Source organism: Pithys albifrons, chromosome Z, assembly GCF_047495875.1.
Source record: "Pithys albifrons albifrons isolate INPA30051 chromosome Z, PitAlb_v1, whole genome shotgun sequence".
Lineage (NCBI taxonomy): Eukaryota > Metazoa > Chordata > Aves > Passeriformes > Thamnophilidae > Pithys > Pithys albifrons.
Window position 1 is genome coordinate 9,835,270 of NC_092497.1, and position 25,912 is coordinate 9,861,181.

The 25,912-nt window shown below is 54.9% G+C and overlaps 1 protein-coding gene across 1 annotated transcript; it reads left to right on the plus strand.

The window, feature by feature from the left end:
• The first annotated feature begins 322 nt into the window (after positions 1–322).
• IL11RA (interleukin 11 receptor subunit alpha) lies at positions 323–25,912 on the plus strand. Its single transcript, XM_071580431.1, has 13 exons — positions 323–435; positions 18,696–18,795; positions 19,142–19,202; positions 19,322–19,488; positions 19,673–19,787; positions 20,616–20,648; positions 21,015–21,178; positions 21,319–21,482; positions 21,598–21,739; positions 22,163–22,258; positions 22,444–22,543; positions 23,198–23,277; positions 23,372–25,912. The coding sequence occupies exons 2-13, from the start codon at positions 18,696–18,698 to the stop codon at positions 23,386–23,388; spliced, it is 1,239 nt and encodes a 412-aa protein (XP_071436532.1). The 5' UTR covers positions 323–435; the 3' UTR covers positions 23,389–25,912.

Consider the following 25,912-nt stretch of genomic DNA (forward strand, 5'->3'; position numbering starts at 1 on the left):
TGAGGGAGGTGCTTCCCCTCGAGAGCACCGCGGAGGGCTGTGCACCTTCGGAGGGTCCCTGCGCCTTACGGGGACCCCTACGCTCCGCTGAGCATCGCACATCAGTGCGCCGCGACGGGATCCCTATCCCAGCGCCCGGGCCGGAGTGGGACGGGGAGCCCCTGGGGGCCAGCGCACCCCGGGGAAACTGCGGGCGGCAGCCTCGGAACCCTCCCGGTCCCGGAGGGCGGCTCACAGGCAGGAAGCGTCCCGGGGCGGCGGCGGCAGATTGGCAGAGCCCTGCTCCAATGGAGCGGCGGCGGCAGCTCCGGCGGCTTCGCACCGCCTGCGCTACCGGCCCCAGCCAGCCCGGTGCGGGCGTCCCGCTCCCGCTCCCGCTCCCGCTCCCGCTCCGTCTAGCGCCATGGACACATAGCCGCGGCGCCACACAGAAAGGTAGGAGACAGTTCCCCCGTCCCCAGCACGGGAGGGGAATTAGTCGCCGCCGCCCCGACGCCGCGGTGAGGGGTGCGCTGCTGCGGGCAGGCGGCTCCCCGGGGCTGTTTGCTGCCTGGGCGAAGAAAGTTGGGGGTGTGTATGACTGTATGTCTGTGTTGCCTCGCAAAGTAGTTGGCAGGGATTTGCCGTCCCGGACGCTCCCGGGCTGCATGTGGGTACCCGGTGCTGCTCCCCCTTCTCCACCCCCCGCGCCTCCGCGCCTTGCCCGAAGATGCTCGGAGGGCAAACGGCGTTCCCGGATCCCGGAATGGGATCTTTGAGCTCCTTCCCCAGCCTTCACAGACCCTCCGTTTCCCAGTTTAGTCATCACTACTGTCTCCAAAGGGAGTTTCTGGAGAAAGGCTGAAATGCCAGGCAAAGCGCCCCCCTGGCAGGGCCCCCTCTTCTCCTGGGGGGTCCAAGGAGGGAAAAGCTGCTCCCAATTAGGAGAGGCGCTGAAGAGTGGCGCTTTCCCATGCGCGGGCGCTGGCAGTGCTCTCTGCTTTCCTTGTCCTTCTTTGCCCCAGGATGCATCTCAGTCCCAACTTCTCTGTCCTCTGCCGGCCCCAACGAGTGCTTAGCCCTGAGCTGTGCCCACTGCCACCTTCACAGCCTGGCTGTGTTACTCATCAGGTCCCCTCCAAGCTCTGCCTCCAGACTGGTGAAATGTGTCGAAGGGGCCCAGGGGGCTGTGCTTGCCCCAGACATCACTGTCAGGAAACCGAGACCCCACTGTGACAGGGCCTTGGAGTGCCATGTGCCTGGTCCCCATGGATGGGGAGAAACACGGAGCTACAGCAATTTACAGATGCGTTGCCGTGCCCAAAATGGTGTTGTACAGACCAGCACTGATGGCATAGCCAGAGCTGAGATGTTCAGGGCTGGCCTAGAGCTTTAGGTGCCAGGTGGTGACTGCTCCATGTCTGGCTGAGGCGTTTGCAGGAGAAGGTGGGGTGTTTGCACTCTGCCTGTTTGTTGGAGGGCAGATCACAGCAAGGTTACACATGGGGCTACACAGAGCACACAGCATCCAAGCCTAGCACAGGGCAGAGGAGCTTCAGAGGGAGGTTTGAGCTGGTGGAGATCCTCCTGTGACAGGGACAAGAACGAGAGATGGCCACAATGTTCCCTCAATGCCCATGCACCCTCTACTTCGCCAACCTGTCTCTTTTCAGGGGAAGTGAAAACAGCAATGTGTCCTCTCCAGAGAGCTGCGAACTGACCTTGGCAGCCAGAGTGAGACTGGAGGTGGGGGAAAGGGTGTAACTGGTGACAGCAGGGTTGTGCATAGAGCCAGATGTCACTAGCATTGGGTGAACAGGGAATATCAGTTTCAGTAGGGTGGTAGGGAGGACTCCCCAGAGGGGAGCTAAAGGCAGAGACTTCCTGCAGGAACATGGGAGAAAAGCAGCTCTGGTTTTGCCCTCCCTACTCCAGGAAGAGGAACCTTGCAGGGAGGGAAAACTTGACTTGATTATTTCTAATAAGCCACTTTTTCCCTATCCCAGCAGTGGGGGGAGAAGGATGCTTGACCGAGTTCAGGCCCTGTTTATGAAGGATGAATGAATGACTCACAGCACAGCGAGTCTCCCCGCCGTTTTCATGTGGCAGCAGCAGCAGTTCCCCTTTGCAGCTCCTGGGTTTATCACCCAGGCAGACCACATCCTACACATGGAGGTATCCTGCCCTTCTCACATGGCTCACCTGGACTATCCTGAGTGGGAGAGCCCCCACAGATGATGACAGTGCATGGCATCCTCACCTGCCATGAACTAGCTGAGCACTCAGTTCAAACCCTCTCCACTCTACTCTTGTTCAAAGGCAACTCCAGACTCTTCCTGCTCACACAGGCCTCAGCCCCCCTCTGGTTTCCTGCCGAATGTGTTCCTGGAGAGCTTATTCCCCTGTGGGTTTGTGCCAACATTGTGCTTTTAGTTCAAGACCTCTTCTGCCTCGCCGGTGTTTACCCTGCTGTATTTATAGCTTCCTTGTTAGGTTAAACAAGTCAAAGGATTCTTGCCTCCTCCTCTCCTACTGGTTGGGCTCTGGAGGAAAACCCCTCAAGAGATGTTTCCTGCAGGAGGGGGCCGGTGCTGGCTTGTGTCTCTGCTTTTCTCCCTTTGGAAATTTTCAGCATCTCTGACAGCTTTTTTCCCTCTATCCTCGTTCAGGCATGGGAGAGGGTGATGCTGCTTCTGCCCAAGGTATAGCCAAGGACAGAGCTTGGATGGTATGGGAGCTCTTCTCTGTAGGCAATACACCGGGGATTCACTAGCATTTGGAATGCTGATAGATCAGGAATTAGGCCTGGGATGTCTGAGGTGACTTGCTGGAATGTTTAGAGAGTTTTTGGTTTTTCTGTGTTCCTGTGGTTGTAACAGCATTGCATGTGTGAAAATCACCAGATCTCTCTGGCTGGGGATGTCATGACCTTACAACCCAAGTTCCTACCAGCAAATCTCTCTCTACTCCCAGTGATGGTTTTCTTCTACCATCGAGGCAGTGAAGGGCACAGTTGCCTTGCAGTTGTCACTGAGTCTTCTCCAACAGCCAGATTCCCATGGACCATTTCAATGAAAAAAAAGGAAAATTCCCCTGGAGATCAGAAGCAGCTTTGCAGTGTCAGGGATCAGTGTGTTAATGAGAATTATCTTTCAGGTCTGGCTGATTCCCAGGTCTCTCAGTCACCCTGGCATGAGAACAGGATGGGGTGAACCTTGGCCTGTTTTGAAAGGTCACAGCACCTGCAGCCCATAGAAAATCTGCTAAGCTCTCCAGTACAGGTAGACAGCTGGAATGAAAGATGCAATTCTTCCTTCTCTCTAGTGGTACATGTGTGGGAAATGGTAAAAAAAGTTGACAAATACCTCCTTTTCTGGTGTTTTGGGGTGTTTGGGGTGGGGGAGGTTCAGGAGAAGAGGGACAAGAAGTCTGTCAAGACCTGATTTGCCTCCGTACTACCCGACTGTGCACTGTGGTCACACTGATCAGAGCTTGGGCTTGCTCCAGCAGGGATTGATCTTTTCTGAAAAAGCTTATGGGGAATTCTGGAAGTGTCTGGCCAGGGGAAGGTCACATCCACAGTACCCTGCTTGTACGTGTTTCCTAAAGATGCTTTTGGAAAGGACAAGCAGGCTGGAAGGGGCCTCAGAAGACCTGACATGGTCAGACTGGCACATGCAGGTGGCCTGCATGCAGATAAGACTCTGCGTCCACCAGGAGAGGGGAGGATGCTGAAAGGATTTTGGTAATCAGCTGCTTAGCTCTGGTCTCTTCCTCTCAATATGGAGATGGTTGAAATAGAAACTGCCTAATTGAAACTGTTACAGACCTGCAGAGAATGCTGTTTAGGGACAGACAGAAATGTTTAGGGCTCCTTCATCTAATGAAAACCTGATTGTGGAAAGGTCATTTGGGCACCTTCTTATTTACTCCACCTCCTAAAGTGAAAACAAGAAATACCAGGCCTTGTTAAGAAGTCAGTGCTGAAGATACACTGAGAAGAAAAAGGGATGGGACAAGCTTCCAGCTTTGGGGAACCATCATCTCTGCAGCAGCTTGGAGAGAGTGTTCTGACCCACTGATTTTAGTGGGTCTTATACTCAGTTGTCATTAAATCTCATCCCACCTTGGGGAGCCCCAGACACGGCTCAAGGCAGCTGCCTGCTATTCTGCTGCTGGCCTAAGAGTTGTGGATGTCCCCACAGAACAGCATGTGAGATGCAATGGGGCTGGCATAGCATCCCTGGAGCACATCCCCCCCAGGCTGGCGTGGCTGTGCTTGTCCAGCTATTTCCTCCTTCTTCCTGTGCTTTCACCATCCCCTTCCTTTGGGACAGAAAGCTTTCATCCTGGCCAGACCAATAGTTGCAGCTGGAGCCAGGGACCTCACCAGCTCCACTTTGATGAAAGTTGGCATGGGCATCAGTGCCTTCTGAATTCAGTAACATGAAAGGCACAGTTCAGCCCTTGCCTCCCTGCAGAAATAGATACAGAAAACCAGAAGGTGCTGTCCTGCTGGATCTCCACTGTGGTCCGGTCCAGTGCCGTGCTGGTGTTGCAACAGAGCTCCAGCAGCTGTGCTGCAACAGCCCCACAAAGGTCTCCAGGGATGGCCCAGCTGGAGTGGCCCTGCCTGGTTTTGCGAAAGCCTCTGTCACGCAGGGTGCCCAGGCCAGCTGGCATCTCCCCAGACTTCTTGCAGGGACAGGGCCAGCCCCTAGCTGCTGGGGAGGTCTGCAGGAGTCTTTCCTTTGCTTTCCATGAGTTTTGCCTGAGGCCTCAAGGCTTAGGAGGAGCTGGTGGACCCGACCAGCTATTGCTCCATCCTTGTCTTGCAAGGACCAACATGCAACCCCGGGAGGTTCCTCAGTGCTTTGGCTGCTTTTGATTTTTTCAGCTCCTGCAAGGCTCCCAGGGGCTGTTTTGTAGCTCCCTTGAGGCTGCTCCACCCCATCCTGGCACTGAGCTCTGCAGCTTCATGGCTGGAGCATGGTTGTGCCAGGGGAAGCGCGTCTTTTCACTAGCCTCTTGATCCTATGCCTAGCTCTGCTTTTCCTCTCCAGCTGGGACTGTGCCCATGGTCCATGTGCCCCAGCATCCAAAAAACAGCTGGGTGCCTCTGGTTCCCTGGCTGCTGTATTCCCACTCCTCACAGTGCCAGGGCAGGGTCTGCACACAGTGAGGAAGATGAGGCCTCCCGGTGTCTGTGCCAGCTCAGGGAGCAGCCAGTGCAAGGGGCCAGTCTCCCAGAGTACCTTGAAAATGCACCTCTTGGTCTGCTACACATCCTCATTCATCCTTACCAACTGGAGGCTGCAGATATGCACTGGGCTCTCTCTGGCAGCTGCAACGGCTGAGCTGTTAGCCCTGGAGATGCCTCAGAGGCCTGTGCTCAGCAAGGCACTGAGGTTTGGACTTGGAGGCGTCTGGGAGGAGGATAATGAGCTATCTGAGCTCAGCTGGAGCAGCAGTGGTGCTCACACTGTGCCTAGGATGCATGGATGGATGAATGAAGGACTTAAGCCAAGCAAGGTCTGTGGAGAAGGTCATCTTTTGGGGTTTGGTCTCGTCTCCCAGGCACTCAGCAATAGGACAAGGGGGCACGGGCTTAAGCTCTGCCAGGGGAAATTTAAGTTGGATATCAGAAAAAAATTCTTTACAGAGAGAGTAATCAGGCATTGGAACAGGCCGCCCAGAGAGGTGGTGGATTCACCATCCCTGGAGATTTTTAAACGCAGATTGGACATGGCATTGAGTGCCATGATCTAGTAAATGGACTGGAGTTGGACCAAGGATTGGACTCGATGATCTCGGAGGTCTTTTCCAACCCAATCGATTCTATGATTCTATGATCTTGGTTTTCACCCCTGGGTCACAGCTGAAAGAATTAGTGGTGCTGGGGCAGCATGTCCTCCTGTATCCGGGTGATGTCCCCATGCAACATGTCTCCAGTAGGGTGCCTAATGGTGAGCAAGTCCAGCCATGCATGGAGAATTTTCTTCCTCCAGTGCATGGAAAGGTCCCTTCTGAGAGCTTTTTTCTCACTTCTTTTCCCAATCTACCAAGGGCAGAGGCACCCTGCAGTTACATTTAACCCTCCTGGAGTATGCAGGGGACCTCACAGTGCTGCCGGCAACGTGGCTGCTGCATCTCCATCAGCCAATGGCATTTCAGGGACGGTAGTGAATGCCTCCTCACTATGCCTCACCACAACCTAAGGAGGATGGAGCAGAGCCAGAGGCAGCATTTGTGGCCAGCTCTATGAATTTCCAATTACCAGCTCACCTTGCCACTGCATGAGAGGTTCCTGCACCTAATTTTTGGTGAAACGATCCATTTTTCTCAGTAATTTAATAGCGTGGGCTGGCTGCTTGCTGATGGGGAGCCAGCAGCCAGCACCGAGGAGCCTGTGTGCTGGGCTGCCGACCGTAACCACCTTCCCTGGGCGACACAGGAATGCTGACCTAATAGAAAAGACATTTAAAGAGGAGCTTTGGAGTGCAGCTCAGCTTGAATTTGGCTCACACGCACAGCTGCTGATGGTAGTGGGGTCTCTCCATGCTCCAGCAGTTCCTGGGGACTGGCATGGGTGGAGGGAACATCCTTGATGGGAGCCTGACACCAGGGTATGAGCCATCCCAGCCGTCAATCGGCACAGCAGTTGCCTTATTTTCTGGGAATAAAAGTTGCTTCAGGGAGGCCATCGCAAGTTGTGAGCTGAGGCTGGGTTCAGTGCCCGGCTGCGGCTCTCCCAGGCTGGAAAACTGTGGCGTTTCACTCTTGACATTTTCCAAACGAGATGTTTTGATTTATTCTTCCTTTTTTTTTAAATTTATTTTATTCCCCGCCCCAAGGTAGTGTTTGGAAGACAAATTTAGCTCAGTTTAACTCAAACCATTTTAAAAAAGTAAAACCACTGAAAACTAAACAAGGCCTATCATTTAGAACAAAATGTTTTGGTTTTCATTTTCCTTTTGGCATGAAAAACACAAACTTTTTTTTTCCATTTTCCTCTTGACCTACAAACAATTTTACTGGGTTCTTTTTTCCTCTTTCTGGTTCATTCCCAAGACCACATTGTGCACTGTGGCCAGGGGACAGGCAAGCCCTGGTGGTGTTCCCAGTGGGATGGGGGTCCCATGGTAGGTGCTTCCCCATGGAGACCAAAGGAATCTTGCAAAGGCAAGCAGAAACCGCTCTCCTCACTGCCAGCACTGACTCAGCTGGGAGCTCCTTGTGGAAAAGGGAGGCCCCCGGGTGTGGGTCTGTTCTGGCTCTCCTAGGGGGATGTGAACCCCTGGGCAGGGCAGAGCTGCGCTGCGGGCACTGTGCTCTGCTGTTGGGCATCGCTGTGGGGAAGGGCAAGCTTTGGCATTGCCTTCTCTCCTTGTTTATTCAGGTTTAAAATTAATCTGACCTTCCCCCGCTCAGACTTGTGCAAACATGGCATGTCTCTGAACATGGAGCTCTTGCCGGCCTGAAGGGAGCCCTGTCTGTCCCCAGCTTGTGTCAGCACTGTCCTCCCTGGATGAGGTCCCCAACAGGATCTAGGTGCTGGGGTGCTGTGGGATGGTGGGGCACCCACTGTCAATGTTAGTGGGCCCAGCTTCCTCCTGGCAAGGTCTCTGCTAGCCAGTTTACGGTTAATCCTCCGGTACAAGCTGCCAGAAGATGGAGTGCCCAGATCTGGCATCTCTGTGTTGGGCAAGGGGTGGCTGCAATGCTTCCATCCCCGGCAGGAGCCAATGTACCAGAGCCAGCCATTGTTCCCCCAGCCTTGATCCCCTCCATCGCCTGCTGAACCACCCCTGCCTACATCCTCTATCCTTTGCCAAATCCCAGCTCTCCGTTTTGCCTCAGCCTCATCAGGCCGTGAGCTGGGCAGGGAGCAGGGAAAGGACGTTGGGAAGCAGCACTGGGGCCAGACCCGGTGCAGAAGCAAGCGCCCGACTCATCCACCACCTGATTTTATTTTATTCCCCTCTCAGTGCCTCGCTGCATACCACAGCCGTGCTTTTTATAGCCCCCAGCTGCAGCCTCGGCGTGCTCCCAGCCAGCTCCCCGCCGCAGCCCTGTTCGCTCCGTGCCAGCAGCCCCGGCCGAGGGGGGATGGACGACATTCCCGGGGTCCTTGCAGCGGTTCAGCGAGAGGAGAGCACAGGCTGCCGACGAAGGCAGATAATTAAATCCTAACCCGGAGCCACGCTCCCGTGCCGGCGGAGGCGTTTAAAGAGCCGCATTAGTCACCCCCGTCGTAGCCGGCGCGTGCCGCGTGCCAGGTCCAAGGCGAGCGCTGGTGGCCTGTCCCTCACCGTCCTCTCTGGTGCTGCCCAGGGCTGTTTCCAGGCAGCCCAAATCAACACCTCCTTCCATGAGCCCAGTTTGCTCTGCCATGGTGGGTGTCAGCAGGGTGGGTACCCCATCCACCCTCAGTCGCTCCCCAGCGTCTTAGTGGGTTTACAGAGGTTAAAAGGAGATTAGAGGTTCCTGCCTGCTCCCCGAAAGCACTTCATGAGCATCTGGGGCTTGCTGCTTCGTTTCCGCATCCTGCAGTCATTTGCAGGGCTGGGATGTTGCTATGGAATCCAGAGCGAGGAAGAGGCGATGAGATACAGGGTTCTGTTGCAGGCTGCATGCCTGGAACACCCCTCTGTAAGGACTTGGGGTTTGCAGAGTGGGGGCGGCCGGCCAGCAGGCAGGCATTGAGCATCAACGGGGGCGGGGGGGCGGTGTCTCACTTCCCGGGCTTTCTCCAGACGTGATTTCACCACTGTGGGGAGGGATCGTGGCCAAGGGACAGGCCCTGCTCGCCCCGACGGCACCCGGTTCTCTTGCCGGGGCGTTAGTCATTTGGGCCGTGGCTGAGGATGGGATGTGGCTGTGGTCCCCATGAGGCAGGGGACTGGGGACTTGGAGAGCCTGCACTTTTGGAATGCTGTGATAGGAAAGAGGGAAGGATGGGGGCAGGGATGGATGGGGCTTGCTTCCAGGCTCAAAGCCCACTGTCCCCTCCTTGCTGACCTGGGGAGGGGGGCAGAAGGCAGTGGTGAAGCCAGATGTGCACTGGGCATCTCCAACCAAGCAGGTGGGCCAGGATGGGACCACCTTTGCTAGGCTGATGCCTGCAGTTGTTTCGCAGCCTCCTGGTGTGACTTTTCAGAGCCAGACATGGCAGCATGGAGGCAGAGACAATGCTGTTGAGAGGCAGCAACCTGCTTCAGGGGTATATTTGGGGGAGATGTCCCAAGGAGGGGGCTTCTGCAGAGGTTTGTGGGTCCTTGGAGATGGGGGAAGCCCCCATGGGACCTTGCCATGTCCTCATTCTGTGTGGGCAGAGAGGTGTTGATTGCCCAGGGCTAATTTTAAGCTTTAACCAAAACATGATGCAGCTTGCTCTACTTCCAGCGGGGATGCAGGCAGAGGCCAAGCAGTGTAATTACTGGTGCTTCCGCCAAGCAGCTGGGGTCAGGCAGCCTTGGCCCCATACAGGCAGGCCAGTAGACAGGGGAAGGCAGGGCACTGTAGGGGTAACGAGGAAGGGGTGGGTTTTACAGAAGTGCAGCTGTAATTTTGACCCAGTATGGGTAGCTATAGAGGGGTTGCCTCCCAAATCTGCTCGCTCCTGCTTCCCCTGTGGGTTCTGGTCTCTCTGATAGCAGCTCAGTCCTTGGGCGAGCTGGTGGTGGCTGGAGAGGCTGCGGGAAAGGGGAGCTGCTCGTGCTGCCGGCCAGGTGCCGAGCATGACGGGAGAGGGGAAAGCCTTGGAGACTCATTCTGAAACAAGGCTGCCCTTTTATTCTACTTTACGACTGCATTTTAATATCCACAAACATCCCTCCCTCGCCGGGCTGCTGCCAGCAGAGCCTGTATTGCCTGTGCTTGGCCTGCCAGAAACCCTGGCCAAACCTTGGGCCCCAGCTCAGGGGAGAGGATTATTTTTCTCCCCTCGTTTTTTGTAAGATATATTTTCTATAGCTCTAATTGGACAGGCTTGAGCCCCAGCCAAGGCAAACACACCTGGGGGAGCCTCACTTTACAGACCCCATCTGCTGTGTCGGGGGCTCTGCTCCCTGCACAGTCGCTGCCTGGCCCCTTTATAGGGGAGGGGGCTGATGGAGGTCGGGGGGTAGGACCACTCCCACACCTAACCACTGAACAGCCTCTGTGGAGGAGGAGGAGAGCCCAGTGAGGTGTCACAGGGCGATGGTGCAGAGGCAGTGGGGGCACCCAGCAGAGCCCCATCCCACAACAAGATTCCAGCCCGGCGTGGAGCTGAGGTATCTTCCCTGCCAGTGCTGCTGTGGTGGCACAGGGCTCTGTGCCCACCAGGGTGTGATGCTGTGGGTGGGAGATTCAGTGGGTACCAGCAATGTTTTGCCTTCCTGGGGTGACAGCATGTGCATGAAGGGGTTGCAGCCCCCTAAATCTGCATGTCCCTGTGGAGGGAGGATGTGGGACTCCCGAGCATGTTGTGGTGTGTTTTGGGCTGCAGGGCCATCTACCTGGTGAAACTCATCAAGGTAGGGTTTGGGAAAGCAAGCAAGGGACATCAGCATGCCAGGCCGCTACAATGACTTGCATTGACAGCCAAATCCACAGTGGACTGAGCTTCAGGTGCTCAGGTGCTTTCTGCAACTGCTGGCTTTTTTTGTGGGGCTGTTTGGCTGGGCTCTTCTCCCTCCACTTGTTTCATGGTGCTGCTCCCCTTACCAGCAGATTGAGCAGTGCTGGCACGCCTGTGCCAGGGTCTCATGGGTTTCACACCACATCTGTGCTTAGCCAGAGCCAAGAGAACTCTTGGGGGTCTCTGCTTTACCGTCTTGGGGTCTCACGTCTTCTGGGACTGGGGTGCATGCCTTGACATCATGATACAGGCCAGGGTGGATTAGCATCCTTGAGTGCCACCCAGCAGTTGGCTTGTCCTGGGATACATTTCATCCTCCCTTCCATGTGCCATCTCCTAAGGATGTGCTGTGCCCCCACTCCATCCTCAGGGATGTATGTGACACAGCATCCCCTCCTTGTCAGTCTGCCCATATGGTGATCTGGCAGCAATGAGCATGCATCACCCCTGCAAACTGTCCTCCTGGTGCTCAAGGTGCCACTGACTGCTCCAAGGAGGAACTCTGGCACTCTCTCCACTCTCTTTCCTCTGGCTGGTCCTATGGAGATGCTGCCTGCAAAGGGAAATACTGTGGGGTTTTGGGTGCTCTGCTGTCCCGTTGCACCGTAGCAGTTTGCACCACCATCACTGACTTGGAACAGTAAGAACTGAAGTGGCAGCTTAGAACATAAAAGGTAGGAACTAGCCTCACCAGGACCTGCTGTCTCCCTTCAGTTAATGGGCTGGGCTGGCAGGGTTATGCAGGCTGGGACATGCTTCTGTCCCCCTCTGGCAAGTGTGCCAGGCCAGAGGGTTTCCCTGTGCATGGTAGGGTTTCGGGGCAAGCTGGAGCTGGGGCTATGTAGAGGGCAGCTCAAGCATTTCATGAAGGATTTTGGAGCTATCTTGGCCTCCACTCAGAGCAGGCTGCAACGGGAACATTTCGAAATTCTTTTGGATGAGGAAAATTCCACAGGCAGCCCCCCTCCAGAGAAAGTTTGGGATGGCTGAAATGTTTGGAGTGAAAGACTGCTTGTTTTTGTTTACTCTGAACTATAACATTGGAGGGGGGAGGATCTAAAGGAAAAAAAAGACAATAGGATCATGTAAACAGAGCTGGCCCTGAGTGGGGCCAAGGCATCTCTCCAGCACTGGAGAAGGAGATGTGTCAGCACACTCACTGCAGTGCCCTGCTTTCCCCCACTCGGATACGATCACACTTAATCTTTCAAGAGAACTTGGCTGGGTTTTTTTCCCCTAGCAGAAAACGAGCTGGACAGTGTTTTTCCAACCTTCTCAACTTAGGCAGGGCTCAGCCCCCTTCTTCTGGCTCTGTGCTGCAGCCCCCAGCTTTTCCCCACTTTTTGCCACTTTTCCACCTCTCCTTTTGGCTTGGGAGCTGCCATCTGATTGACTTGGCAATAGGTTTCAGGACATGGATGCTGCTTCAGTAAAGAGTTTCCCCAGCTTCTGTCCCTGTCATGTGCTTTGCATCACACCCTGCTGCCTTCTCTGAGCTGCCTGTGTTTGAACTTCTTCTTAGAGGTCTTTTACAACCTTAATTATTCAATGATTCTATGAAAGCAGGTAGGGCTGACAACAAGCTTGAGACAGCACATGGTTATCTGACTAGGTTTCAGAGACTGGCACTGGCATCCCCACATCACACTGTTAGGGGTCTGCAACTTCCATCCTTCCTCCCTACCCACAGGGACACTGCTGATGGTGTACCATGGGTTAACAGGCCACCCTTTGGTTATGCCTTTATTTGGCTGCCCAGGTGGTCCTTAATGACTTCTGAAATCCCTCTCTGGCCCAAAAGGGATTTTGTTTTGTAAAAGGAGTGACAGCAAATTGCTAGCTGGGGGAGCATTTGTGTAAGGTGAGCTGTTTATTTTGGCCCTGCAGCATTTTGGCTGACCCGTGCGCCTTCGTGCCTTGGGGATGGAGCTGAGCCCGATGGCTCCTGGGCTCTGGCCAGCTTTGAAGCAGGGGGAGGGATGAGGGAGCACCAGGCATGGGTATGCTGTGGGGCCCCTCTCCAGATCAGGGTTCCCAGCTCCAGGCTGGAGTTCACCAGGAGCATCAGAAGAAGCTGGATATGCCTGAGCATTCACATGTGTGTACATACGTGTCTGTCCCCTACGTTTATGGATGTGTATGTTCTTGTATTGGCCCTAGGGCCAGGTTATGGGGAGCTTTGTTCTGGGAGATGCCGATGATACTGGGGGGACAAAGTGCTGGGGTACAGGCTGGTACCCAGCTGCTTCACTGTGCTGGGAGCTGCAGATTCACTGACTTCTCTGCCAGGCTGGGCTGAGCCCAGGAGCAGAAAAATATCCCAAATCCTAAAATGTTCCTGGGACAGGAAAAGCCTTTCCCGCCCTGCTTTAATCATAGGGTGGCCCAGCTTTCTGCTGGCAGGTCTCACCCATGTCCCAAGATCCAGCAGTATGCCCATCCCTGTCCCACAACCATATGCCAAGGACAGCGGGGATGCAGCAACCCCCCCACCAACTTCCATTCCTCCACCCTAAAAATAATCTCCAAGCTGTAAAGAAACTCAGAGCACTACAGCTACAGCGCTGGTAGGTTTCTTTACAGCTGAGAAATTATTTTTAGGAATTTCTCTGGCACGTGGCTTTGGAGAGGAGAGTGTGGGGATGGGGATGGAAAGGGGGGTGCCCCTTCTCTCCCCCCTTGGAGTGCAACACTGCCAGCTGGCACAGTGTCAGGGCTGCTGGCTGTTAACAGAGCCCTTGCTGTTTTGGCCTTTGCCAGTGCCTCTGGTTACAACCAGGAGCCAGAGACTTTTTCCCGCAGGATGGAGCAGAGGAGGGCGGAAATCAGGGCGTTGGGTGGGAGTTTCCCGGCTGGGGTAGGAGCAGAGCCTGACCTCCATGATGCTGCTGGCACGCTGAGGTGTGTGGTGGCCCCCCGGCCCCCAGCCCCAGGAACCGATAGCAGCTGCTGACTCCACAGAGGAGAGAGGTGACCCTTGGGTTATGGTGGGGGTTTAGGCTTGGCTTTGGACACCAGCGGGTCAGCTGGGCATCACCAGGGCATGTTGGATGGGATTGGTCTAGGCTGAATGGAGATGTGCATTGTACCTGGCTGTGGAGATAACTGGTTCCCTGGGCAGCGCTAGGCTTATCCCTGTGTTTGGGCTGAGCTGGAGTTAACTCTCTGTTTGCATTTGGTTTAGCCCCACATTTGGACTGTGTAACCTGGTGATTGGGCTAAACTGAAGTTAACCCTGTGTTTCAGCTGGGCTGAATTTAACCCCATGCTTCAACTGTGCTGGGTCTAACCTCACATTTTGACTGAGCTCGGTTTAACCTCACTCCTGGGCTGAGCTGGGTTTAACCATGTGTTTGGACTGCACTGGATTTAACCCCAAGTTTGGACTGCAATGGATTTAATTCCTCTCCTGAGTGGGGCTGAGTTTTAATTCTGCTTCTGGGATGCATGTTTGGGCTTCCCTGAGTTGAGTCTCACATTGGGAATATACTGGGATTAGTCCCACATGTAGACTGTGCATGAGGTTTGTTAGACTGCACTGTCCTCACAAGGAAATACTCCAACTAGTTTTACTGGTTTAACTGGGGTAATTCCAGTGTGCTTGGGTTGCACTGGCTGCAGCTGTGCTGGCCCAGCCCAGTATGGTGTGGTACCTGCAGAACATAGGGGAGCCCATGCACCCCTCCACAGTGGCACAAGGGAAGACAGCCCTTTTTGAGCTTCCCAAGGCACTGGAGGGGCTGGGGACAATCACCCAGAGTATCACCCCAGCAGTGCCCAAGGTGAGCAAGATGTTGCCTCAGGTGCAATTGTGTGGGGCTCTGGTGACCTGGAGGTGGTGGGGGCATCCTTCCGTCCCTGCCAGCAACCACTGCTGGGCCTTCTCCATGCAACCAGTGGCCAGGAGGATGCCAGTGGCATTTAAAGGGTGGCTATTGCAGGGAGTTGTTGCTCTCCCCCCACCCCAAAGGTATATGTTCATGCAATGATGATGAAAGTCACCAAAGATGCAGGGGTGGAGTGCTTGCAGGTCTCTGGGTGGATCAGTGTACTCGGTGATGTGCTCAAACCCGGCCATGGCTTCTCAGAGAGGGACATGGAGCTTCTGGGCCTCCAGAAGGAGAGGGATTAATGGGTCACTGCTCCCAACCCCACTGGAAAACAATGAGATGGGAATTCCTGCTGCTTTAAAATGCCACATGTAGGGTAGCATTTCAACACAGGACATGTTTCCTACAAAAAACAGAAAGAAGGGTTTGGAGAACAGGGCCAGGGATGCTCCCCCTGCTCAGGAACAGAGTGATGCCATCTCTAATGGCATCTCTGATGCCATCAGCATTAGAGTCGGCTTTGGGCCTTTGCAGGGTGGCATTTTGCAGGTGGGTTACTCCTTCAGGGCCCGGCATATGGCTCTTGGGTTGTTTGCCATAACTTTATTATAGTAATACTGTCTCTGATCACCCTGGGGAGAGGTTAGGAGGCACCTCAGTTTTCTGTGCTAGGTGGGGAGCATCCCACATGTCCCCAGAGCCATCTGCAGCCCTGAGAAACAGTGTCATCTGTTTCTGTCCTCATTCTTACCATCCTGGCTCTGTATGCAGCCCATTCTCTTTAAAGAGTGTCTTCAAATGAAGCAAAACAAAACCCCCAAAAGCACAAACCCCACTGTCTCTCAAAGCACTGAGTGCAATGGAAAGTTGGCTTCCCCCAGGAATCTGTGCCGGGCTTTGCCAGGCCATGGCAGGGCATGGCACAGAGCAGCTGTGCTGAGGGAACTGTCACACCCCACATGGACATCAGTGCTGGTGCACATAGACCTGATTTTTGGGGGAGTTTTGGTTTGTAGCATATCAGTTTGGAATGCAGGAAGGGACTTAGGGCAGGATTTCTGCCTGCCACTCCCTAAAAACTTTTAGATGAGCTCAAACAGTGCCCAGTGAAGCAGCAGGGTTGGTGTGGGATGGAGAGTGGCACTTTGTGTTTCTGGCTCACATCCACAGGTGCCACAGGCAGTCTGGTCACCCTGGCCAAGAGCATCCCGTGCTGAGGGAGCAGGATCTGGCACCACTGCCTTTCCCACCAAGACCAAACCACTGTCCCAGGCTGAGCCGTGTCCCTCCGCCCTGGTCATGGCACTGGGAGATTACACAGCCCTGGGCAGGCAGCAGACATCTCTTGGATCAGGATTAGTATGCAGGGAAGAAGAAAAGCTCTGATTGTTCTCTCTGTCCCGGCTCAGCTCCAGGACCACTGCGCTGGGACTCCGTGTCCCCAGAATATGTCACCACTGGTTCAAGCATGAAGGGATGTTTTCTCAGCTTGTGTGCCCATCTGTAGGGGTGCAGAGCCACCAAGGAAGGTGGCCTGACCACATACACATGTGTGTTCACTTGCACGCCTGTTTTAGCCTGGACCAGGGAGTTTGGTGGCAGAAAATAAGGACATCATTTCTGGGCAGGCTGTCTTGCAGCACCATGCCACTGCACCCAGGGATGAGGGCTCCAAGTCTTCCCTGGATCTGTGGCTCCTTCTCCTTTTGTTTGTGACAGACAAAGAAGGGCTTGCCCTGCTGCTTCTCTCTTCAGTGGTGCTCAGTCAGGGATAGGTCTCATGTTTGTCTGGAGGGACTTGGAGCTGCCTTCCCCCACATGGTGCTGGCAGGGCACCTCATGGGGTCATGGGATGAGGATGGGAACTGCTAGGAGGTAACAAGGGTGATAAAGGGTGGAGGATGCAGTGTGACCTTCAGGATGAGAGGTATTAGGGTTAGGTTTAGGATTAGGGTTAGAGTTAGGGACCACTGGGGTTAGGGTCTACGTGAGTAGTCCCTAACTAGATTGAACCATTAGGGTCATTATGGGGATGTGTTGGGATGCACCTGGAGACAGGGTCTGCAGGGATGTCGTCTGCCACCACATGAGCATCTGAGGAGCCTCTGGGTCCACTGGCATTATTACACCCTCAGGCACACAGGTTGGGCAGGGCTTACACTGTTCCTGGAGGGCATTAACAGTATCTAGCTGCAAATTGTGACATGCCCCTAGCTCTTCCCTTGTCCATATAGAGAAAGAGGGCTTTCAGTGTTGCAGCTGCAAGGTCATTTTTTCAGATTGACTTTGAACCAATCAGCAGCCCTAAGACCAGGCAAACTCATGTCAGCAGTGAACCAGTGCCCAGAGCATATTCCTCTGCCGCAGAGCAGCATCCTGAGGCTGCGTGAATGGTGCAGCAGCTTTGTCTTCATTCCCGCAGCATTTGAATGAAAATACAGGGTGGTCAGGAGAAGAAACCAGTTTGTTTTAAAGCTATTTTTTTCTCTCCACATTTATACACTCTCCCTTCCCCCTTCCCCCCTCCCCCCCACAACCATTCCTTCACTCTGGCCCACGTGGTGTGTGGAGTTATTTTTGGTTGCTGCTTTTAAGTCAAAATACACTCATTTTTTGTCATCTTTTTCCATCACCAAAATATTTTACTTTTAGGCCAAATGTTCCCAGTTACTTACCAGCATCGTTTTGGCAGAGACCTTTTAAGTGATGTTTCTTGGGAACATTTCTACTAGTGGTTTGGTAGGAAAAGCTTATGACAGTCTCATGCAATTTTTTACATTTGGGGCTTATGTTTGAGGCTGCCTGGCATGTTTAGGATGGGGTTGATGTGGGGTGCCGCATGCCATCCCCCCTGCAGCAGATTGCCTTGTAGCTCTCATTTCCTTTACCAAGCAGTTTGGTCTGTGGCTATGGGCACCCAACCACAGGAAGGGAACCAAGTGCTGCTCCTTGCTGGGCTGGAGCATGCCTCCCTCCAGTCTCTCAGCTGTTGAAATCAGGGGGACACAGATTTATGCCTGCACTTGGGGCTGACAGGGAGTACTGCCTCCTGTGCCCTCAGCCCCTTGCCAGCTTGCACTTGGGAGCTGAGCCTAGTGGTGTAAGTGTAAATAAACAGGCCTGTCCATTCTTGAGTGGTGGGCAGGGTGTTTTGTAGGGGGAAATGATTAATTTCTGACTGATAGAGACTGTGGTGGTGCTGATATGGATAGTGTGATCTGGCCAGGATGGATGCCCTTGGCATAATGCTGGCTGGCACAGACAGTGATGTAGCTGGTGTGGGATGGACAGGGTAATGCTGTCTGGGATGGACAGGGTGACACTGGCTGGCATGTGCAGTACTATGCAGGTGGGACCAGATGAAAGGCAGTGCTGGCTGGCACAGACAGGGTGATGCTGGCTGGGGAGGATGCCTTACAACAATGCTGGCTGCAGTGGACAGGGTACTGTAGTACAGGGCAATACTGGCTGTGTTGGCCCGGGGACACTGACTGATACATGCAGGTTGGAATATGTACATTGATATGAAGGTTGGGATGGAAAGGGTGATGCTTGTAGGGAGAGTCCAGTGTGTGGCAGGAGTTGACCCATGAGCTGGGTACAGTTCCCTGACTCAGCATCCCCTACACTTTGCACACCAAACCCACTGGTGATTTCTGAGTGTGAGGAAGGGATTTCAGGGCCATTCTCCCACAAATGGCCCAGTGGGGAATAGTGACCTACAAAGACCAGCCTCACTATAGGTGAAGGCATGGGCAGTGATGTGGGACTTGGTACAGCCTGAGTTTTCACAGTCCTGCTCTCCCTGGCTTTGTGAGCTGCTGTCTCCTTTCATGTAAATACAGGCCAGAATTTCATTTTGGTCTCTTCCCACTCCAGCTGCACATGTACAGGTCTCTGGACCACCCTGAGGCTGGGAGCCAGCCAAGGCTTCCAGCACAGGATTGCAGCGGCAAAGAACCCTTAATCCTGCCAACTCACAGAGCCCTGAGCTCCTGGTCAGTGTTTGCCCTTTGCGTCCCCCTTCCAGGCATGGGACTGCTCAGCAGCCAGGAACCAGCTGTGACTGTGGCACAAACCCTGCCAGATGTCCCAGCTGAGGTCCTGGAATTTGGTCCTTGTGCTGTCCCTAGCAGGATGGGATAAGATGAGAAAAAAATGCAGAGTCCATGCTCCTGCAAGAATGCTCTGAGCTGTGGACCCTGCCAGCTGCTCCCTTGCAGGGGATAACCCCATCTCTCTTCCTCCTCTGCCTCCCCCAGATGCATAGTTCCATTCCAGGCCTGGGCAGGGTGATGGTGTTCCTCGCAGCAGCCCTGGCGTCCGCCTCCCTCACTGTCCCTGAGGGCTGGGAAGAGGAAGGTGAGCCCCCACTGAGCCCCACATATAGTTCCCCCACAGTGTCCCTGGCATGAGGACCCTGAGGGCACCCCATTCCCTCCAGACAGGAACAGACCTACCAGAACCAGGGCACACATGAAACACAGCTCTGCAGTGATGGGCTTCCTCTGGCCAGTGCTCCCCTGCATCTTCTCATTGCCCAACCCCAACTGGAACAAGTCCTTACTAGTCCCCCTTGGTGGTACCTCTGTGAAGCAATACCCCACAGCCAGTGGCCACTGCAGAATACAGCCCCTATCTACACCTGAGCCCTGGAATGGGGCGTCATGTAGTGCTAATACCCACCTGGGGACCTCTGTCCCTCCAGGTGTGCAATATGGACAGCTGGGGACAGATGTGACCCTGTCGTGCGCTGGTGCCCTTCCTGGGTAAGTCTTTTGCATGTACACCAAGGGATTTATTCAATGGAATGATTTTACAGGGTGGGCCTGGGGTGACCTGCCATCCCTGTCCTCTAATGCTTGCCTACTTGGTCTCTCCTTTCCAGCTCACCAGTGCAATGGAGACGGGCAGGTGCTGTAGCACTGCCAGAGGGTTCGGCCATCCAGCAGGGAGCCCTGGTACTGCCAAGTGCCAACTTGGCCTCCATGGGAACATACAGCTGCCATGGCGAGGATGGTGGCCTCCTGCACGCTGTGTCCCTGCGTCTGGGATGTGAGTAACATGTCTGTGGGCTGGGCTATTGTGGGGGTGTCACCACAAAGGGATGGGTCAGTGGTGTCTGCACCCCTACTAAGGGCTTGCCAAAAGGGGATTTGGTGGTGACACACCCTGTGTGCTGGATGGGCTGTGGGATGGGGCACCCCTGACTGACTTGTCATTTCCCCCTGGACTCCAGACCTGCCGGGAGTTCCCTTTGTGTCCTGCAGAGCATCTGACTACGAGAATTTCTCTTGCTCCTGGACCTCCAGTGTGGAGACCTTTCTTCCCACCAGATACATCACCACATACAGGTAATGTATCCCCACAGGTCATGGACTGGGAGCTTAGGGGGTGAGCTCTGTGTCCCAGGCAAGGTTAACCACCAAATCCATCTGGCCATCCCACCCATGCCCTGGGTTCATGTCCTGCCTCAAGGACCCTGCTTCCCCTCTGAGCAGGTCATGTTTTGGGGTGAACTAATCATCACGGATTTACTTGCTACAAGGGGGAACCTGAGCAGCGTTGTGGGGCTGGCAAGAGCAGACTCACTCCCTGCTGACATCTCTGCCAGCACCAGAGGGGCTATAAAAGAGAGGCAGGTCATCTGCAAGCTGCCGTGCTCTGGCATGCTTTGGGATGAAAGGAGCCCTGACAGCATCGCTGCTTCTAATTATCCCTGCAAGCCAAATTAGGAAGGGGCTTTGAAGTCCAGCGAAGCTCATAAAGCACAGCCCTGCTGAAAGCTGCAGGAGTCAGGGACTTGGTGAGGAGGGGGCTGCATGGAGCATCAGGGGCTCTGCAGGGAGTGGGTAGTGAGGAACAAGGGATTTGGAGGCCTGTAGGGGGAGGGTGAAGCCAGCCATCAGGGAGCTGCTTTTAGCACTATCTCTGTATCTTTTCTGCTGTGTGATGAAACTGCAGGCAGGGAAAAGGGTTCTCTGGGGAAGACACTCTTGGGCACCATCTCTTTTCCTTGGGACCTCCACATGCTGCCAGGCTGCTCACTAGCAGAGCTGGACATGGTTTTACCTCTGCCCCCACATGTGTATGTCAGTGTGGAGACCCCTGTTTCTCCTCTGGTTGGCTGTGTGCTGTCCCCTTATCCTCAACATCTGCTTTTTAATCTCTCTCCATGGCAGGAAGAAATCGCTGACAGGTGAAGAGAAGCGGAGGTAGGACTAACTCCCACCCTTCTCCTGCTCCTTGGGGACTAATCCCCATCTCAAAGGCTCTGCTGTAGACTTCAGCAGGGACCCCAAAGCAAGGGCTGGGAGACCCCATTGGGGAGCCAGCTACCTAATCGTGGGGGTGTGGGAGAAGGACTTGCCCCATGGAAGGACCTTCCTAGGGGGCCTGGAGCTGGGATGGGGGTCCTTTCTGTTGTGCTTTGTTGTGAACTCTGGAAGGGTGCTGCAGCTGAGCTGCCTCCTCCAGCAGGGTCTTGGCATCAGGGTCTCCCATGCACCTTTTTGACGGTGTTGGAAAACTGCATTGGTGGGCAGGTAGGATGTGTCACCACCCTGCCTTTCCACCTGCAGGAACAAGAATGGGCATGTGGGACTGTGCCTGCAGGATCCATCCCGTCCCGGCACCTGCACTGTCCACAGGTCAGAGTTCTGGAGCTCCTACCGCCTGAACATCACTGAGGTGAACCCCCTGGGCTTCAGCTACCGCCTCCTTGATGTCACCATGCAGGCCATCAGTGAGTTCCCATCCATCCATCTGTCTGTCCCAGTGTTCATCCATCCTCTGGGCAGTTATGTCTGGGTGACAGGGGGGAACCCAGCACTTCTCTGCATGGCCATGCAGTCTGACAGGGGCTTGCTGTCCTCTCCCACACAGTTAAGCCAGACCCTCCAGAGGGCTTAGTGGTGGAGCCTATCCCCCTGGCTCCACGGCGGCTCCATGTGAGCTGGAAGTACCCCTCCTCCTGGCCCAAGGAACCCCACTTTCAGCTAAGGTTTCGGCTCCAGTACCGGCCTGTCATCCACCATTCCTGGTCAGTGGTAAGTCGTGTGGAAAAAAAGGCAAATCCAGCATAGGAGTGGGGTGTGCCTGGGGCTAGAGAGGGCTGTGAGGGATGCCCTTGCCTGCCCCACAGCTCCCCTCTGACTGTCACAGGTAGAGACGGTGAACCTGTCCGAGGTTATCACAGATGCCTTTACTGGGCTGGAGCACGTGGTCCAAGTCAGTGCCAAGGATTTCCTGGATGCAGGGAATTGGAGTGAGTGGAGTGCCGAAGCTCGGGCAACACCAGTCAGAGGTGAGAGAGGGACAGGCTGCAGCCCCCAGCAGCCCTACTGCATCATCCCTCCCCCAGGTCCCTCCAGCACCCTGAGCTGCCCCTCTTGAATCCCTTCCCCATGGCACCCGTTCCCCCAAATACCAACCAGACCAAATCTCAGCTCCTGGACCACTTGTAGTTGGGAGGCAGAGCTGCAGAAAAAACAGAGCAAAACATCTCCTAGCCCATAGCAGTCTACAGCTGTGTTGCTGCCATTTGGGGATTGTCCCCCACAGACTTGGGGCAGAGTGGGGCTCCTAGAGCACCACTAGCACCTTCGGGGCACCCTTGGGCTTGTGAGACCTCTGGAGCACAAGAATACCTTCTTTGTTCTCCTCTGTGGGTCCCTAGGGTGCTGTGCATGCTTTTGGATGAGTGTTTCCATCCCTTCTGTCCTTCTAGACCTGGCCACCACAGTGAGTGAAGAAACCACTACAGATGCCAGACTGGACAGCCTGGCTGAGGAGCCCTCCCAGGCTCCCAACCCTGAGCCCATCAGTGAGTAGATGGTGGCAGTCAGGAGTGCCAGGGTGGGCACATGTGTGGCTGAGTGCAATGGGGAGGGTCTTTCGTCCTATGCCTGTGTGTGGCTGAGCTGCTGGGGTGTCCAGGAGCTTGCAATAGGGTCCCCCGGGGGCTAGGCACTGTGGCATCTCTCCACCATGACAGTCTCTCTGCCCCAGACCGCAGTGACCCCTTGGAGAAGATGGCTGTCCTGGTGTCCCTCGGGATCTTTGCCTTCTTTGTCCTGGCTGCTGTTCTTGTCATCACCATCCTCATCTGGTAGGTTGGGTTTTGAGAGGGAGGGGTCTGTATGATTGCTGTCGCTATCCCATTCTGTCCCCTAAAATCTCAGCATGGAGTGCCCCGTGTCCCCCAAACTCTATTCTGGGGTGCCTGCCATAATACAGGATGCCCTGTAATAGGGTGATTTATGCTCCTCTTGCCCTCCTGCCACATCAATGCCTCTTCCCAGCACACTCAGTACTGCCCAGAACACCTGGTACTGCCCAGCCTGCCTGGGGTCTTTCCAATGAGCCCAGATCCATGGGACCCTTCTCTGTGTTACCCAAAGATGCTGCTGCTACTAACACCCTGCAAAGGCTCCTGCCTTGTTGGGGATTCTCATGTTCTGGAGTCAGCGCAGACACCCCTTCATATGTCTTTGCTTCCTGGGAGTCCTGCTCTTGAGCACTGCCCACTCTCCTTGCCATGCTGTGGCTCTGGTATGAGTCCCTGTTCCCATCTCAGTCCTTCTCTATCTCATGATCAGCTCCTGCTGTAGCCCTAGAGATGACCCAATGGAAAGGTTAGCCTGAGCTGGGCACAGTTGGGCACAGCTGGATGGGAACACAGAGCAGGATCACTGGGGATGTGGACAATTCCAGTGCTCAGGTGGGCTCACAAGTCTTCAGCCACCATTGCTCTTATTCCCAGGCTCCGGGTGAGGAAACATGGCAAGGACAAGACCAAACCCAACTTCTTGGTTGCTGCCACACACTTGAAGGCACTACCAAGTGAGTCATGGGTAATGGGAGGGTGTGGGGCAGGGAGTGGGAACCTGGGAGCAGGTCAGTGCCCTCCTTGATCTCCTGTCCTCTCTCTTGGCAGAAGCCCAGATCCTGTAGTGATCCCTGGCCAATCCCTGCACCCGCTTGCCCACGTGTGGGACTTGATGCCACTTCTGGCCACCGAGGATCCCACACCTCCTGGGTCACCCCACAGCTGTGGACATTGCTGGAGCCCACAACCCTTGGGTTGCAGGATGGATCCTAAGGAGAGAGGCTCTGCTCACAGGAGTGTTTGGACTGCCCAAGCCCACCAGGAGCTGGCTGGAGTCACTTCAGGCTCAGGGTGACAGGCCAGCTCCACTTCTGAGCGCTGCTAAACAAATGGGGATAAGACACTGAGCCAACCCCACTTCACTGTCTAGTGTTGAGGGGGACCATGGGTGTAGGCTGCTGGGGGTGCCAGGCATCAGTGAGCAAGGGGTGCTGAGCCTTGCCCATCACCCCCTACCAGCCGCCAGCAGGCAGAAGAGAACACCCACCCACCCCTTCCCTCTGCCCCTCTCCCCCATGATGTGGCTGGATGGAGCAGTGATGCCAATAAAGGAGATATGCCAATGTCCCCAGTAAAGGGGATTTGCCATTGGCACTGCCCAGGTGAGACCCCCTTGCAGATGATGCTGGGTGAGAGGAGAGGTGAGTGGCACTGGGTGAGATGCCAGCTCGGGGACAGTCCTTGCAGGAGGTGCACAGCCAGCAAGTCAGTCCCAAAACTGGTCCCTCCCGAGGTACCTGAAGGAACTGAGAGACTTCTGCCCAGGTCAGCGCTTGCTAAGTGCCAGAAGAGGATGCAGGCAGCTGTGTGGGACATTTCCCCTGCCCTTGTCATCCCAGCAGCAGGGACAGGACCCTCTGCACATCCCCCCTCACTCTGCATGTGGCCCCCTTGCCATACATCAATCTGGCCCCTCTAATGGCTTCCATGTGTTGGCACCTCCTGACCCCATGCTCAGAGCCAGCAGCTCAACGAGATCCAGATGGATCTGGGTGGAAATTAAGACAGCAGCAACACATGGAGCATGGGGAACAAAGCCAGTGCAGGGTGGGTCACTCCCAACTGGGTGCTGGGGCTGGTCATGAACCTGGGATGCACAGGAAGGCTGGAGGGGGGGGACCCCCAGAATGGTCCTTGTGGGGACTGGGTTGGAGGGGACTGGGGCAACCTGTGCCTTTTGCAATGCAGTGTGCACACACTGGGTGCCTGGCGTGTGAGTTCATGAGGGCTGTCCATACTTGGCTTTGTGGGGACCCAGCCCCTCACTGTCCCTTGTGAGCTTCCCTTGTGGTTGGTAAAGATGGGGATCGGCCCTCTGCTTACAGTGTGCTACTCAAAGTGGCACTATCCTTGGATCAGAGCAGGACTCTCCCCAAAGTATGGCAGTTCACCAAGCTGGGGCGGTATAAGGAGCCAGATCTCACCTGGATTCCTGGCTCAATAGCCACATCCCCTCTCCCAAGTGCATCCCAGGACTTGACAGCTCCATCTGTGTCACACTGCCATCACTTGCTGGACTCTGGTCCCTAGCATCCAACCCAGCCAGCACACATTCTGATGTGTCACCTTATCCTTGTCTCGTCATGGGCACACTCACACTCATCTGTTCTCAGTCCCCTGGGTGGCATGGAAGCCTTTGCCACTTGAAATCCTCTTAGCACCAGCAGATCCCACTACCCCACCACTATGGAGGGCAGTAGTTGTCCAGAGATGCTGTGGAACACGGGTGATGTACATCCCATAGCGGTGGCTCCAGTGTTTGCAAATAACTAGTTTCCCAGCATCTGGTGTTGGTTTAGACACTGACGCCTGGTCAAGATGTAGCAGTGTGGCAGCCAGAAAATGGGAGAGGGTGTGAGATGGCAGCTCTGGTCCCTGTATCCTGCCTACTTAAAATCTCCAGAAGTCCAGGCATGCTCCAAATAGGAGCGGGTTGCTGCTGGCTAGGGGAAGCAGAGACCACTATAACCTGGCAAGTCTGCAAGAAAGCATGTACCCACATTGTGCAGGCCAGCTCACGTGAGTAGATGAGAAATGACAGGCAGAGCGGACTTACAGATCTTTCCCCATGTGCCAAGCCCTGTGTCCACTTCCTTAGCTGGGGTTTGCCTGGCCAGGTGGTGGGGACACTCAGTTCTGATGACCAGGGCAGTTTGATGGCAGGAGATGCACATCTGGTCCTCAACACTGCATACTGCTGCCCATGATTCTGGAGGGTGATTCCTTTCCTCTTGATGGAAGCCTTAGAATCAGAACCTACCAACCATTTGACAGCTGGAGATACCAAGAGCAGCCAAAAGGTCTGTATGCCACTGCAGACTCCTGCCTGCCTGCACTGTGACTGTCTTCTGGGATGCCTCATGGCTCAGCTCCCCGCCCCAGCAGCCTGTAAATGTGACACATGGGCCTTGGGATCTGAAGGAAGCGGCAAATTCTGTGCTTAAGGGAATAAAGATTCTTGGTGCTGGGTGCTGCAGTCCCAGTTGCTCAAGGGGAGGGTGCACTAGCACTGGACATGGGCAAACACGGCTTTCCAGTGGAGCAGGGAAGATGCAAGGGGAGGGCTGGAGTGAACAGCAACATGGAATA